General features: G+C 43.1%; 1 protein-coding gene across 1 annotated transcript in view; it reads left to right on the top strand.

Annotated features, from left to right (window-relative positions):
• Positions 1-13,443, top strand: part of OLFML2B (olfactomedin like 2B) — a 216,320-nt gene that overhangs the window by 117,217 nt on the left and 85,660 nt on the right. Inside the window, exon 4 of the mRNA XM_075182763.1 lies at positions 6,282-6,821. Coding sequence (XP_075038864.1) covers positions 6,282-6,821 — 540 coding nt within the window. The remainder of the gene's footprint in view (positions 1-6,281; positions 6,822-13,443) is intronic.

The following is a 13,443-nucleotide window of genomic DNA, read 5'->3' as shown; positions in this document are numbered from 1 at the left end:
GCTCTGTGCCCCTAATGCCGCCGTGCAGGGAATGACCCGAGGACCCACCGGGGAGGACGCTTGACCCTGCAACGAAACTGGCCCCCCAGTCATCAACTGTACGTCGCTAGTCCCAAGCGGCACCAACAGTGAAGAGACGGGAACCTGAGGATCCTCCAATCCTGCAGCCCACGGAGCGACAGCCACTGTGGAAGAAGCACTTGAGGCTACCACAACATTACCCGGACAGCCCGGGACCAGAGAAATACGGACCATAAGCAGAGGGAGGAGGAATGTAACCAGCGGTTAATCCCCAAGGAGGGCATGACATTGGAAAAGGAAAATCCGGAAACCCTTGACTACGCGGCACCCTGCCAGAGCCAGCCCCCTCCCACGGAAAGGGGGGCTGAAAGAAACCAGGAAAATGCATCTGACCAGGCCCATACCCCGATGTCCATGGAGGAAGATAACCTGCCCAAGGGGGGCAGGACATAACTGTGCGGTCCGTAGTGACGTTAGGGTTGTGACCAAGTGGAGGAAATATGTGCCCCCCCGGATACCAAGAGCCAGACCCTGTTGAACTAACTGTAGCCGTACTCTGGATAGAAGAAACCGCAGCACCAGGAGTGGGGACAGACAAGGAGGAGGAAATGGGAATATTATATCGGGGAAGAGGGGGGGGGAATGAAGGGTAAGGTGCCCCAGAAGGCAAAGATGACCCAGAAGTGCCGGGGGGGGGGGGGGGAGGGAGGAACAGGGGTGGGGGAAATGCTGCTGCTGGGAAAAGGAGGGCAAATGAGCTAGGGGAGAAGAGGACGTGACAGGGAGAGGGAAACAGGGAAGAGGAACATTCCGGGAGGAGGTAGTGCTAGGGACACTGGATACAGTGCCCTGAAGTAAAGCTGCAGCAGGGAACTGCTGGCCAGCCGCAAGACAAGAGCTGTTAATAGGTGGCATGTTTACACTAACCCCTTCAGCCAGACCTGCAGCGCCTCCCACCACAGCCATAAGGTCGACCTGATCTCCGGCAGGGGGGGGATCAGCGGGGAGACCCCATCATTGGTGGCAGCGGGGGAAAGAACGGGTGCTCCTGGAGCGCCCGATTCTAAAATAACCGCCGGACCCTGATTGCACAACCGCGTGTGTGCGCAGTCACTTTTTTCACTGCCGCAGCCGCGGCGGACCTACCCGGCCTACCCGCACCACTACCCGAAGGGGGGGGGGGGGCGGAAACACCCTGCGGCGAGTCCCGGAGCTGGGCTCGCCGCATGGAAAGAGCCGCAGGTGGAGGGCTGCTTCAATGAGGTGGTGAGGAGGGACACGCACCCTCTTGGCCCGGAGCATGTTGACAGGGGGGGGAGGTAGTGGAGAAAATACAGGCAGGGAACAAGAAAAAGAGGAAAGGAAAAGAATAAGGCGATAATTAAGCCAAAAAAAGGACAGGGTGAGCAAGGAGACAGAGGGAGAAAATAGAATTAGAGAAGGCAAATGCACAGAAACACAGTAAAATGCAAAGCACAATACCAAACACCAAAACAGACAGCATCACACAGTAAAGCACAGTATAATACAGTATAAAACAGTATAATACAGTGAGACACAGGTTATACAACAATACTCACCAGGACAGCAGAGCAGGATATACTCACTCGAAACTCTCCAGACGGTAAGAGGAAGTAGAAACCTCTTCCTATATGTTATAAGCCTCTCTGAAAGGCTAAGCCCTCCACTTCCGTCCTTCCTGATTGGATGACTAATTTTTCCACTACCACCCATATAAGTTAACGCCTGCTATGCTTGAACTTTTCCATCTGCCTGCCCCCGCAGCGTTTATATCACCTTGGTCTAATTCCATCCCTCTGTTATATTTCCTTTTTTTCATATTTTGTTCTTGGAAAGTTCCATAACTGTTCTCATTGTTTTAGTGTACATGTTCTGTACAACTTCACATGCTGAAATGAAGAGGCCAAACAAGAAATATGCTGTCTGAAGTTCTATGTTATAATTCAGCAGAGTCCTTTGGCCTAAAAGCGTGTGGCCTTGACTCAAAGAATCACCACATAAATTGCATTACCCAAAAGTCTATTCAACTTTGGAGCAGCTTATTGCATATTGTCCCTAAAGAATGCAGATCTTCTAAATTATTTTTTTTCAGCAAGTAGTCATGTCAGTATCTCATGCCCCTGCTACACTCCCACATTCCTCTCCTGCATTCAGGAACAAAGAGCTGGAAATGTTCTTCCTCACCTGCTCAAAGTTTTCATTCAGCAAGTACATGGGTTATGCGTAATGAGGTCTAGTTTATATTGAATGAATGAACTTTTACTATCTTCCAGGTAACAGATAAACCTTACTTCAATGTGAAGCAGCACAGACAAGCAATAACATTTCATGTGTATTACAGTGTACTGATAATTGGCTGTGCTGTTATGCCTATAAGGCCTCCTCCATCAGGGGCACACGGAGGATTGTCGGGGGGGGGTATTGTTTAATATGTTTGTGATAAATCCCTAAAGCACCAATTATAGATTATTTTTACCCAATTAACATGAACACAACCAATTGCTGGTAGATGCAATCATAGTAGCATTATGTCCATCAAGACTGGAGGTGGTTTACACCTCTGCAACCAGACCCATTTCCCAATTTACCCAAGCAAATAGTGTATAATTTTCATGTTTTTAAAAAATAGCATAATACAAGCTCTCGTACGGACATTAAATAGGAAATATAGAGAAAAAAAACAGAAACCACACTTTTGCGTAATTTTTTCCCTAATTTGTTTATGCATAAGCAATGTCAGAAAAATATCCTGATATTTATGAATCTAGTTTTTCTAAATATAGTAATACCCAAAATGGGATTTTTCTGAGGTTTTATAGGGGTAGGAACAGTGGTACACTTTTTTTGAATAAACATTTTTATTGAGTTTGACAAAGTCAAATACAGTATAACAGGTTATAGAATGAACAAATTGAGCCAGGCACACATGAAAAAGGTGTCACTTGGAGGAGTAAGAGACAGAAAATATACACATATGGGAGACATCAAGAGATTCCGTGCTACACCTTTTAACTTTTATTTCTCACTTTTTTTTCCCATTACCAGACCTGATGGCTATTATTGTAATTTAGCATTATGCAGGAACATGTTCCAGATATGATATTTATAAATGTCCTATTGAAACAAGGGGCTAATAGATTATGTGCTGCTGTACATTAACATTAACTAATAAAGAGCATATTACACTGACCAGTCCAAAGAAAACAACTTACACCAGAATACACTATTTCATACTATCTCATATTTCACATTTCATACATTATTTTAGATAATTTTTCAGATAATAATCATATACATTTTGCAAGGGTAGGGCATGTACATTTTTTTTAAATCACCAATATTTTTCAGTATTCTTTTTCATTATATATTACAACTGCTCAAAAACTTAGGACCTTGTCTGGTTTACTTTATCCTGCTCAATATTTCCACCTAACTGCACACGTCTGGCAAAGTAACAGTTCTCATACCATAACAGAATTTCCTATATTAAAATAAGGTTATATATTTTACATTTACTCTCTTCAAAAAGCTGAAGTTTTTAGAATACCATTCTATCTCTAGTTCTGACTCCTCCGCCACCCTTATCCCCACTTCCCGTCGGTGTCCCTCAGGGCTCCGTCCTTGGCCCTCTGCTCTTTTCTTTGTACAATTCTTCACTGGGAGATTTTATCAGCTTCTTCGGCCTCCAGTACCCCTTGTATGCTGATGACACTCAAATCTACTTCTCTTCTCCCGTTCCATTCTCAATAAGGTGTCCTGCTGCCTCTCTGCCATTTCCTTCTTGATGTCCCAACCTTCCCTCAAACTCAATATGGCCAAACCTGAATTTATAATCTTCCCACCCTCTAGAGTCCTCCCCTCCCACCCTCTCCATCACTATTGGCTCTACCATCATATCCTATTCATATCAAGTTCGATGCCTGTGGGTCACCCTTGACTCCTCCCTCTCCTTCACCCCTCACATACAATCCCTTGCCCATTCCTGTTCCATCTCTGCAATATAGCCTGGATCGGACCCATCCTCTCCACTGATGCCACCAAAGCTCTCATCTACTCTGTGATCATCTCACTCCTTGATTACTGCAATCTCCTCCTCACTGGTCTCCCCCTCACCCATCTCGCTCCACTTCAGTCCATACTAAACACTGCAGACCGACTTATCTTCCTGTCCCGCCGGTCCTCATCCGCCTCCCCTCTTGTCAAGCACTACACTGGCTCCCTCTGTTTTAGAATCCTCTTCTCACCCTTACCTACAAAGCCCTCTCTAACTCCACTTCTCCTTATCTCTCCAACCTCATCTCCACTCACACACCATCTCGCCCTCTATGATATTTCAATGACCGCTGCCTCACCACCCATCTGAAAACCAACTCTCACTCCCACATTCAAGATTTCTCCTGTGCTGCCCCCCCCCCTTCTCTGGTACAGGCTCCCTGTTTATCAGGCTTTCCTCTAGCCTGCCAATCTTCAAATGTTCCCTCAAAACCAATCTGTTCAGGTTAGCCTACCCTTCCGCCATCTAACCCTGCCCTCCTGTAACCCTCTTCTCAATCCTTCTATACTAACCATACTATACCTCACTCTCATTCTTCCTCCCCTCCTACATAGTTTTGTTCATCTCTCCCTTTAGAGTTCTTGTCCCCTCACCCTATCTTCTCACGCTATGTCTCCTGTCAGACTCCTCCTTACCTTTAGATTGTAAGCTCCCTTGAGCAGAGCCCTCTAATCTTATGTCCTCTTCCTCCTGTTTACATTTGCCTTCAACTCCACAGGCTCTTTTCTCCTCTTCATCACTTGACTCCTGCCTCTGTCTCCCCTCTTCTCCTTTGCCTTCCCATCTCCATCTTTACCCTGTGCCTGTTAATGGCGCCTACACTATTGGGGACAGGCTCAGCCTCCCTTATAACTCCCCACCTCCCTCCATCCCTCCCCATTCTATTTGTGCACTGGAATTCACTTTTACCTATTTGCCTGTGCACAGATTCTCTGCTGAGTTTGTAATTTTGTACTTATTGCACTTTGATTTTGTACCGTATGCCGTGTACTGTTAACCTGTACTGTACTTTTGTTCCATACTCTATGTACAGTAGCGCAATCCCTTTGTGGCGCATCATAAATAATAGAGGATGATAATAATAATAATGATAATAATACCATTGGTTTGCATAGTTCTTTGAAATTCAGTTGTAAGTTGATCCATTTTTTATTTCTTTATGATATATTGTCTTTACAAATGAATGAACAAATGAACACTTTTCAGTTCCAAAAGTGAGAAAAGAATAATGCCTGCCTCATGCTACGAGTTTTATATTTTAATATCAGATTTAACAATATATCCCTGTACTCCTGGTCAGAGCCAATGAGAGGGAGCTTAGACCCTGGTACAGTGGTTTTTTGGGCTCTGTTGGGGTCTTGTGCATGCCAAGCTAATATGGTGTGAAAGGAGTTTACCTCATCTAGCATGTACAGTCATGGGGGGTTGTCCATGTGGATCAATAGAAAGCTGCAAGCTTTGCTAGTGTTCTGCGCAGTCAGATGATAATGTATTTTATACGAAATGTAGTGTACCTTTAAGAATGCTTCACATTTTAATATGCTCTAGAATTTGTAAGAAGTTTTGAAGAGAACGTTAGAAGCAGGAGTAAAAATGGCATCTGCAGAAGTAGCTGATTACAAATAACAAACTACCTTAAGGCTTCTTGGAAAATTGCACCATAACGCTAGAACGAGTACAACCGCAGGCTTGTCAGGAAACTGATCTTGTGATTCATTTTGCACATCAACAAGTTCCTCAAAAGTCCTATAAATGTATAACCTGGTAAGCATTAATACAGAGCAGATTCTATACATAAGAGATGATGTTGTGTATATTCTGTTCTCCGATCGATTGTAATGCATGCATGCAGTTTCGATTTCCTTTGATTGTGTATAAGCTCGGCATCAATCCACGGATAGCAAAAGTTGGATTTGACACAGACGACCACATTTTTTTTTAATACAGCTCTGCACAGGGTAGACAGGACCAGAGTCACAGGTACCCTTACTGCATTGGGTGCCTCATCCGCCTCTATTATATCCACCATCAATGCCGTCCCCCACGATAGGTCCGGACTAAGGAACTTTAGACACACTCCTTGACACCCTTTTCTTCTGGTTCACAACTATGTAAATTCAGGAATCTGATGTGCATGTGTCTCACATACTTATTTTATCATATTCATTTGAATTTTCTTTGGCAGAGGACGATGTGTTCAGTGGAGATAATACTATTGATATGCTGATTGAAGACCAGCTGATAAAGCATGAAATCCAGCATGAAAGTACCACAGAAGATCCCATTTCAACAAGAGAACCATTAACCTCAAACTATGTTGAAATGAAAACACATACAAAGCTATCTGACTTTTCTAGCACTGATGTATCTACAATATTATCCTCTTTAAGTAAAGGCTCATTGGCCAGTTTCACAGGTTTGGAATTGACAAAACAAGCCACCTCTATGCAACAAGTAACTACAGAGCAAGTTAAAACTGCCCCAATTGCAACAGCTAAAGCTATGGTGGCCACAAAAACTATATTCACAACAGAAGACTTTAAAGATTTAACAATGATCTTAGAACCTACTCAGATAACTATATCTGATTCTCTTCCCATGAGCACAGCAACACCAATGAGATCTGAGGCTCCCTCAAGAAGCTCCAAACCACAGAAAACTACTATCACAAAACTTAACACTGATAACAACAAAGAAGTAGAAGATGATCTCAGGAAAGTTATTGGTAAGATGTTATAATTTTTTTAGATCTGAATTGTGAGTTGCATATGAGCGTCTTATAATGTTTAGCCAAGTGCTAAATGACTGCTAACTCTAAGGGCTAGATTTACTAAGCTGCGGGTTTGAAAAAGTGGGGATGTTGCCTATAGCAACCAATCAGATTCTAGCTGTCATTTAGTAGAAGGTACTAAATAAATGAAAGCTAGAATCTGATTGGTTGCTATAGGCAACATCCCCACTTTTTCAAACCCGCAGTTTAGTAAATCTAGCCCTAAGTCTTTTTATAAAATTTAATATTATAATCAAAATCTCATTAACTCCACATACAAACAGGTTTGACTAAGGTCAAATAAAGAATATTCCACAAATCTGCCGCTATCACAGGGGAAAATATTTATACCACATTCATACTGCACCAAAATCCCGGGTTTTTGCTGGGGCGTGCTCAAACGACCCGGGTCTTGGTGCAGTATAAATGGTACAAGTCAAAAATCCCGGGTCTAAAAACCCGGGTCTTCAACCCGGGATTTATCGAGGGGTAATTCCCGGTTCGGACCCGGGTTGCCTGCACTATGAATGGTGCAACCTGGGTTTTTCAACCCGGGTTGCACAGAAAACAAGCTGATTGGCTGTCTGCCTGTCTCTGGAGGATGATGTCATCGGTGGGAGCCCGTGGAAGATTCGAGAGGGAGTTTAGGAGAAATGGTGGATGGTGGAGTGCAGATCAAGCTGAAGCAGAATCGGAGTTTGTTGGAGAAAATTGCTTTTATTTCACTGAAAAAGTTATGCGTCAAAAAACCAGTCACCTTTCAATGACATCACCATTTTTCAGCCAATGAAAACTGCTCTGGTGATGACTCCCACAAATTGCCAGGGCACAGACTTGTGCAGTATGAATGGGGTCAACCCGGGAAATTCCCGGGTCCGGGGTGCAGTATGAATGGTGTTTCTGAGCTGGGACGCTCTGAGCCCCGGCAAAAACCTGGCTTGAAAAACCCGGGATATTGCCGGGGCGGCAGTATGAAAGCGGTATTACTTACCCAAAACATTATAAATCCCTAGATCAATCACCCTGTGTGATTTGGTAGTTATAACTATTAATGCCCTTCCTTGTAAGAAAGACATAGAATCCATGATTAAATTAATTTAGTGGATATACTTTAACTACCTCCATTAGTTGGAAATGTCATAGTCTAACTAATCTTACAGTGTAATACTCCTTTCTATGCTTGTGATGAAAGTGGCTTTCCTTCAGCAGCAATGTATGCACAGTACCTGCAATAAAAGGTTTGTCAGACAAATCTTAATACTGAAACACATTTTTGAACCAACCCTGTAAATACCAAAAACGTATAAAGTAGCTGCATATGTTGCACTGTCAGTTGTGAGAGGGGTCAAATGGCGTCATGATAAACAAGAACCAGAGGTGATCACAGTTAATAATCCAGCCAGTTGAGCGGACTGTATGTTTTTATACCAGACAGGAAAGGTACCAACAGGCAGGGCCATCTTTTCCATTGGGCACGATGGGCAGGTGCCCGGGGGCCCCAAGGGCAAGGGGGCCCCATAGGCAGGGCGCTTAATTAGAATAAATAATCCTGCAAAAGTAAAATCCTGCAAAAAAAACCTTCAAGGGTCACTGAGCAAGTACATCTATCTATCTCTATCTCTCTCTATATATATATATCTATATCTGTATCTCTATACATCTATATCTATATATATATCTATATATGTAGGGGCCCCGGTGCACTGCTTTGCCCGGGGGCCCATAATGTTGTTAAGATGGCCCTGCCAACAGGTGTCCATATAATGTCTATATACACCATGAGCAGAAGTGCCCAAATAATTATATAACAGCCAGAAAAGGTGCCCACAGCACAAGCATGATTTTACCACAACCTAATGTGCCCACACACATTATTTACCGGCCAGGGGTGTCCATTTCATAATATACAAGTTAGAAATACTGAAATCATTATATGATTGCCAGAGGTGCTGAGAGGAGTAAATATCAGCCAGCAGAGATGGCTACATAATTATTTACCAGCATGATAATTCAGCAACCAAATGATGTGTTACTTTTCAACCTGTCAAAAGTCAGATTTGGATTAAGAGTAAATGGGGTCATACTTGTAAATCACAAAAACAAAAAAAAGAAACTAACAGGTTCTAATATTCAAAATATTCAGATATAAAAAATAGAGACAAGAAAAGGTAGCAACAACTCTATTCTAAATTATATATATCTATAATATAAATGCTTAGTGGCGTGTGTTAGTCTGTCTGTGTGTGTGTGTGTAAAAAATAAAACCAAGCTGCAGCGCCACCTGCTGGGCGGAGTTATACACTGACCTACTAAATTCTTAGTGTGTGTGGAAAAAAAAATTCAGAAAGGGCTGAAATTTGGTATACTAAGATGTTTTTAATTTGTTAATTTAATTTGTTAATTGTTAAAAGTGTTTATAAAGATTTAAAAAAAATATATATTTCTTGAAGGAGAAGTGACAGCTGGGAGTGGTTGGTGGTTGCCGGGGGTGACAGTGGGGAGTGGTTGGTGGTTGCCGGGGGTGACAGTGAGAGGAGTGTGATACTCAGGACCGCTGAGAGAGATCCCTGTGTCTGGATAGACATCTGGATAGATGTGGCGATGAAAATGAAGGATGAGGTGATGGAGAAGAATGATGAGGTGGTGACATGTGGACAAAACCACGTTAAAAAAGGGAGCTTACGTCGGGAAGTAACGCTCTTCCCCTGAGGAGGCCTGGGCTATGGCCCAAATGCATGACAAGAACCTTTTTAACACCTTAAGTAGCTTGATTTGACTAGAATGCATGAGTATCATGCACGGGTTAACTTGTATGTATATATATATATATATATATATATATATATATATATATATATATGTATCTCTATCAGGATCTTCTCCCTAAAAAGTATTTAATAACAAAATAATATAAATTCTGATTCTATATAGAACACTGTGACACACAATCTGGAGTATATTTACACTATTTGCTGTTATGTTTTCTTAAGTACAAGCTCTATTTGGAATTCATCTGAGAGATCTGAAGATCCTGCCTTAAGAACATTATTATCTAATACATCATATCTAATACATTATTATCTAAGCCTACAATATTTGTTGTCCTGGTACAAGTCCAATAAGCACTATTGGTCTTTTATGTGTTTAAAATATTTACATTATGTTTGGCGCTCTCTCTTGATTTTTTATTTTCTAGATTGACATAATGCAAACAAAAGCTGCCTACCATACACATAAAATGAAGTATATTTTAATTAGTACTCCCTTTTCACACATTAGTGTATCACCTAGCGACTGTTTGGCTTATTTCTTTGATAATTTGACACATACTTGTATATGCACACACACACACACATATATATATTGTGGCAAGAGCCCGCTACTGCAGAAGCACACGCGTACAACTTCTTCCCTTTTATGGTTCTTTATTGTCAGGATGGTAATAATGTTTTGACACCGTATACTTGCACAGCAATTATGGAGACCCTCAATGCTTACTATACATAGTCCAGCTCTCTGTCCAGATCAGCCAGCTAGCCCAGCGTTGATCTCCCTGAACAATGAAACAAGCAGGGTTTTATACCTGACACTCCTCCCACAGGCCTAGCTTGATGGACAGGCGACACACCCACCTTCTCTTTAAAAGGAAACGCCCATCCCTGGCTCTGTTTAGACTATCAGACCCACCATGTCTGTTTGCTGAGAGGAAGCAGCTTTTGAATCATGTAAGTAAACCAATTTTAAAATACACATATGTTTTTACCTGGTTTAATCTCCACCTAGGTACATAACTGTGCCAATGTTTTAATCTACTTCCCTGCTTTCTCTGCATATTGCCAGCTAAATGCCTCCTTTTGCTACATATCCCTCCCCCTAGCGTCTCCAAGTAGGGGGATGCAGACTTCGCGAGGAGCGCATATTTTCGTGACAACGCATCTGCATTTTTGTGTAGAATCCCAGGCCTATGTTCTACTGAGAACTTGAAAGGTTGTAATGCCAAGAACCAGCGGGTTACCTTGGCATTTACCTCCCGGTTGTTCTGCATCCATCTTAATGGTGCATGGTCTGTTATTAGGGTGAACTCTCTGCCTAAGAGATAATAGTGCAGAGCTTCTGTAGCCCATTTTATGGCGAGACATTCTTTCTCCACAGTGGCATATTTTTGTTCCCTTGGAAGCAACTTACGACTTAGGTACAGGACAGGATTTTCTACTCCATTCTTCTCCTGTGACAAGACTGCACCTAAGCCAACACCAGAAGCATCAGTTTGGAGGAAGAACCTCCGGGTAAAATCTGGTGCTTGTAGAACTGGAGAGGAACAAAGAGCTAACCGAAGATCAGACCAGGCGGTTTCTGCAGAGTCAGACCAGGTTAATCTATCTGGACAACTTTTTTTAACATGTCTGTAAGTGGAGCAGCTCTAGTGGCGAAGTGGCTTAGAAACCGCCTGTAGTAACCTACTAAGCCTAAAATGGTTTTTAACTGTGACTTTTTCTCTGGTCTTGTCCAATTTTTGACTGCCTCCACTTTGTCTAGCTGGGGTTTTACATACCCTCGACCAACAATGTACCCCAAATATTTGGCTTCTCTCATGGCTATGGCACATTTCTCTGGGTTAGCTGTTAACCCTGCAGACCGTAATGAAGCTAAGACCGCCTCAACTTTGGCTAAATGTGATCCCCAGTCTGGGGTATAAATCACTATATCAGCCAAGTAAGCAGCTGCATAAGCTGTGTGAGGTCGTAGCAATTTATTCATAGCCCTTTGGAAGGTGGCTGGTGCCCCATGCAACCCAAAGGGTAGGACTTTATATTGATATAGACCATCAGGGGTGGAAAATGCAGTCTTTGGCTTGGCCGTGGAAGTCAGGGGAACTTGCCAATAACCCTTTGTTAGATCAAGGGTTGTTAAATAATTGTTACCAGCAAGATTTTCCACTAGTTCATCCACACGTGGCATCGGATAGGCATCAAACTGCGACATACTGTTTAGGCGCCTAAAATCATTGCAGAACCTAATTGTCCCATTGGGTTTTGGGACAAGCACAATGGGACTATTCCATTTACTAGTGGACTCTTCAATTACATCTAACTGGAGCATCTTCTCGACCTCCTTTCTCACGTCCAACCGTCTGGCTTCTGGAATACGATATGGCTTCTGCTTGACAATGACTCCTGGCGCAGTGACAATGTCGTGTTTGATTAAGGTAGTGCGCCCAGGAATGAAAGAGAAGACATCCCTGTTCCGGCGAATTATTTCTTCAGTCTACTGTCTCTGCTGAATAGACAAGGCTGGCTCTATGGGTACTTCAGACTTTTCAATGGCAGTACTCACTACCTGAGGAGAGGTTTCCTCATCATGCCAGGGTTTAAGGAGGTTCACATGATTAATTTGCTCCTCCCTTCTCCTACCTAACTGGTGGACTCTGTAATTGACAGGACCGACAGCCTCTAGAACTTCATATGGACCCTGCCAATGGGCGAAAAGTTTGCTTTCCTGGGTAGGAACCAGGACTAGGACCTTGTCCCCAGGCTTGAAAGATCGAACCACAGCACTTTTGTCATAACTTTTCTTCTGTTGTTCCTGAGCCTCTTTTACATGTTGCTGCACAATGGGCCCTATCTTTCCTAGCCTCTCATACATTTGGGACACAAATTGTACCAGATTTGGCTCCCTGGGACCTTGCTGCTCCCAGCCTTCTTTTAACATATCTAAGATACCCCTGGGCTGTCTCCCAAACAATAACTCAAAGGGACTAAACCCTGTTGAAGCTTGAGGTACCTCACGGATGGCAAAGATCAAATAGGGAATAAGAGTGTCCCATTCTTTTTTCTCTTGAGCCACTGCTTTCCTGAGCATCTGCTTTAATGTGCGGTTAAAGCGTTCCACCAAGCCATCTGTTTGTGGATGGTATACAGAGGTGTGAAGCCCCTAGCATCTGGCACATGTCCTTCATCAGTTTAGACATGAATGGAGTACCCTGGCCTGTGAGAATTTCTTTGGGTATTCCCAAGCGTGTAAACATCAATACCAGTTCTTTAGCTATGGTGCTGGACTTTATGTTTCGTAGGGGAATTGCCTCTGGTAACCTGGTTGCATAGTCAAGCACCACTAGTATATACTGGTGCCCACGTGCGGATTTTTCCAGTGGCCCCACAAGGTCCATAGCTATCCGTTCAAAGGGAACTTGTACTATTGGTATTGGAATCAGAGGTGCCCTGTACATGGGTTTGGGAGAGGTTCTCTGACAAACGGGACAGGACCGGCAATACTTTTTCACTGCCATGTGTACACCAGGCCAGTAAAACCTAAGCAGAACTCATTCCCGTGTTTTATCCTCCCCTAGGTGTCCCCCACAGACATGTGTATGTGCTGCTTTTAACACTAGGGGTACATGGACCTGAGGAACCATTAATTGTTCTACTTTTTCCCCATGCACAGTAGCAACTCTATACAAGAAATTATTTTTAACAATAAAATATGGTATACCTTCTGCAGGCTGGGCGGCTTTCGCTACCCCATTTACCTCAGTCACACTTTTAAAGGCATGTTCCAAAGTGGCATCATTAAGTTGGTC

The sequence above is a fragment of the Mixophyes fleayi genome, chromosome 8, assembly GCF_038048845.1.
Source record: "Mixophyes fleayi isolate aMixFle1 chromosome 8, aMixFle1.hap1, whole genome shotgun sequence".
NCBI lineage: Eukaryota > Metazoa > Chordata > Amphibia > Anura > Limnodynastidae > Mixophyes > Mixophyes fleayi.
This window is presented reverse-complemented; position numbering and strand designations above follow the sequence as displayed.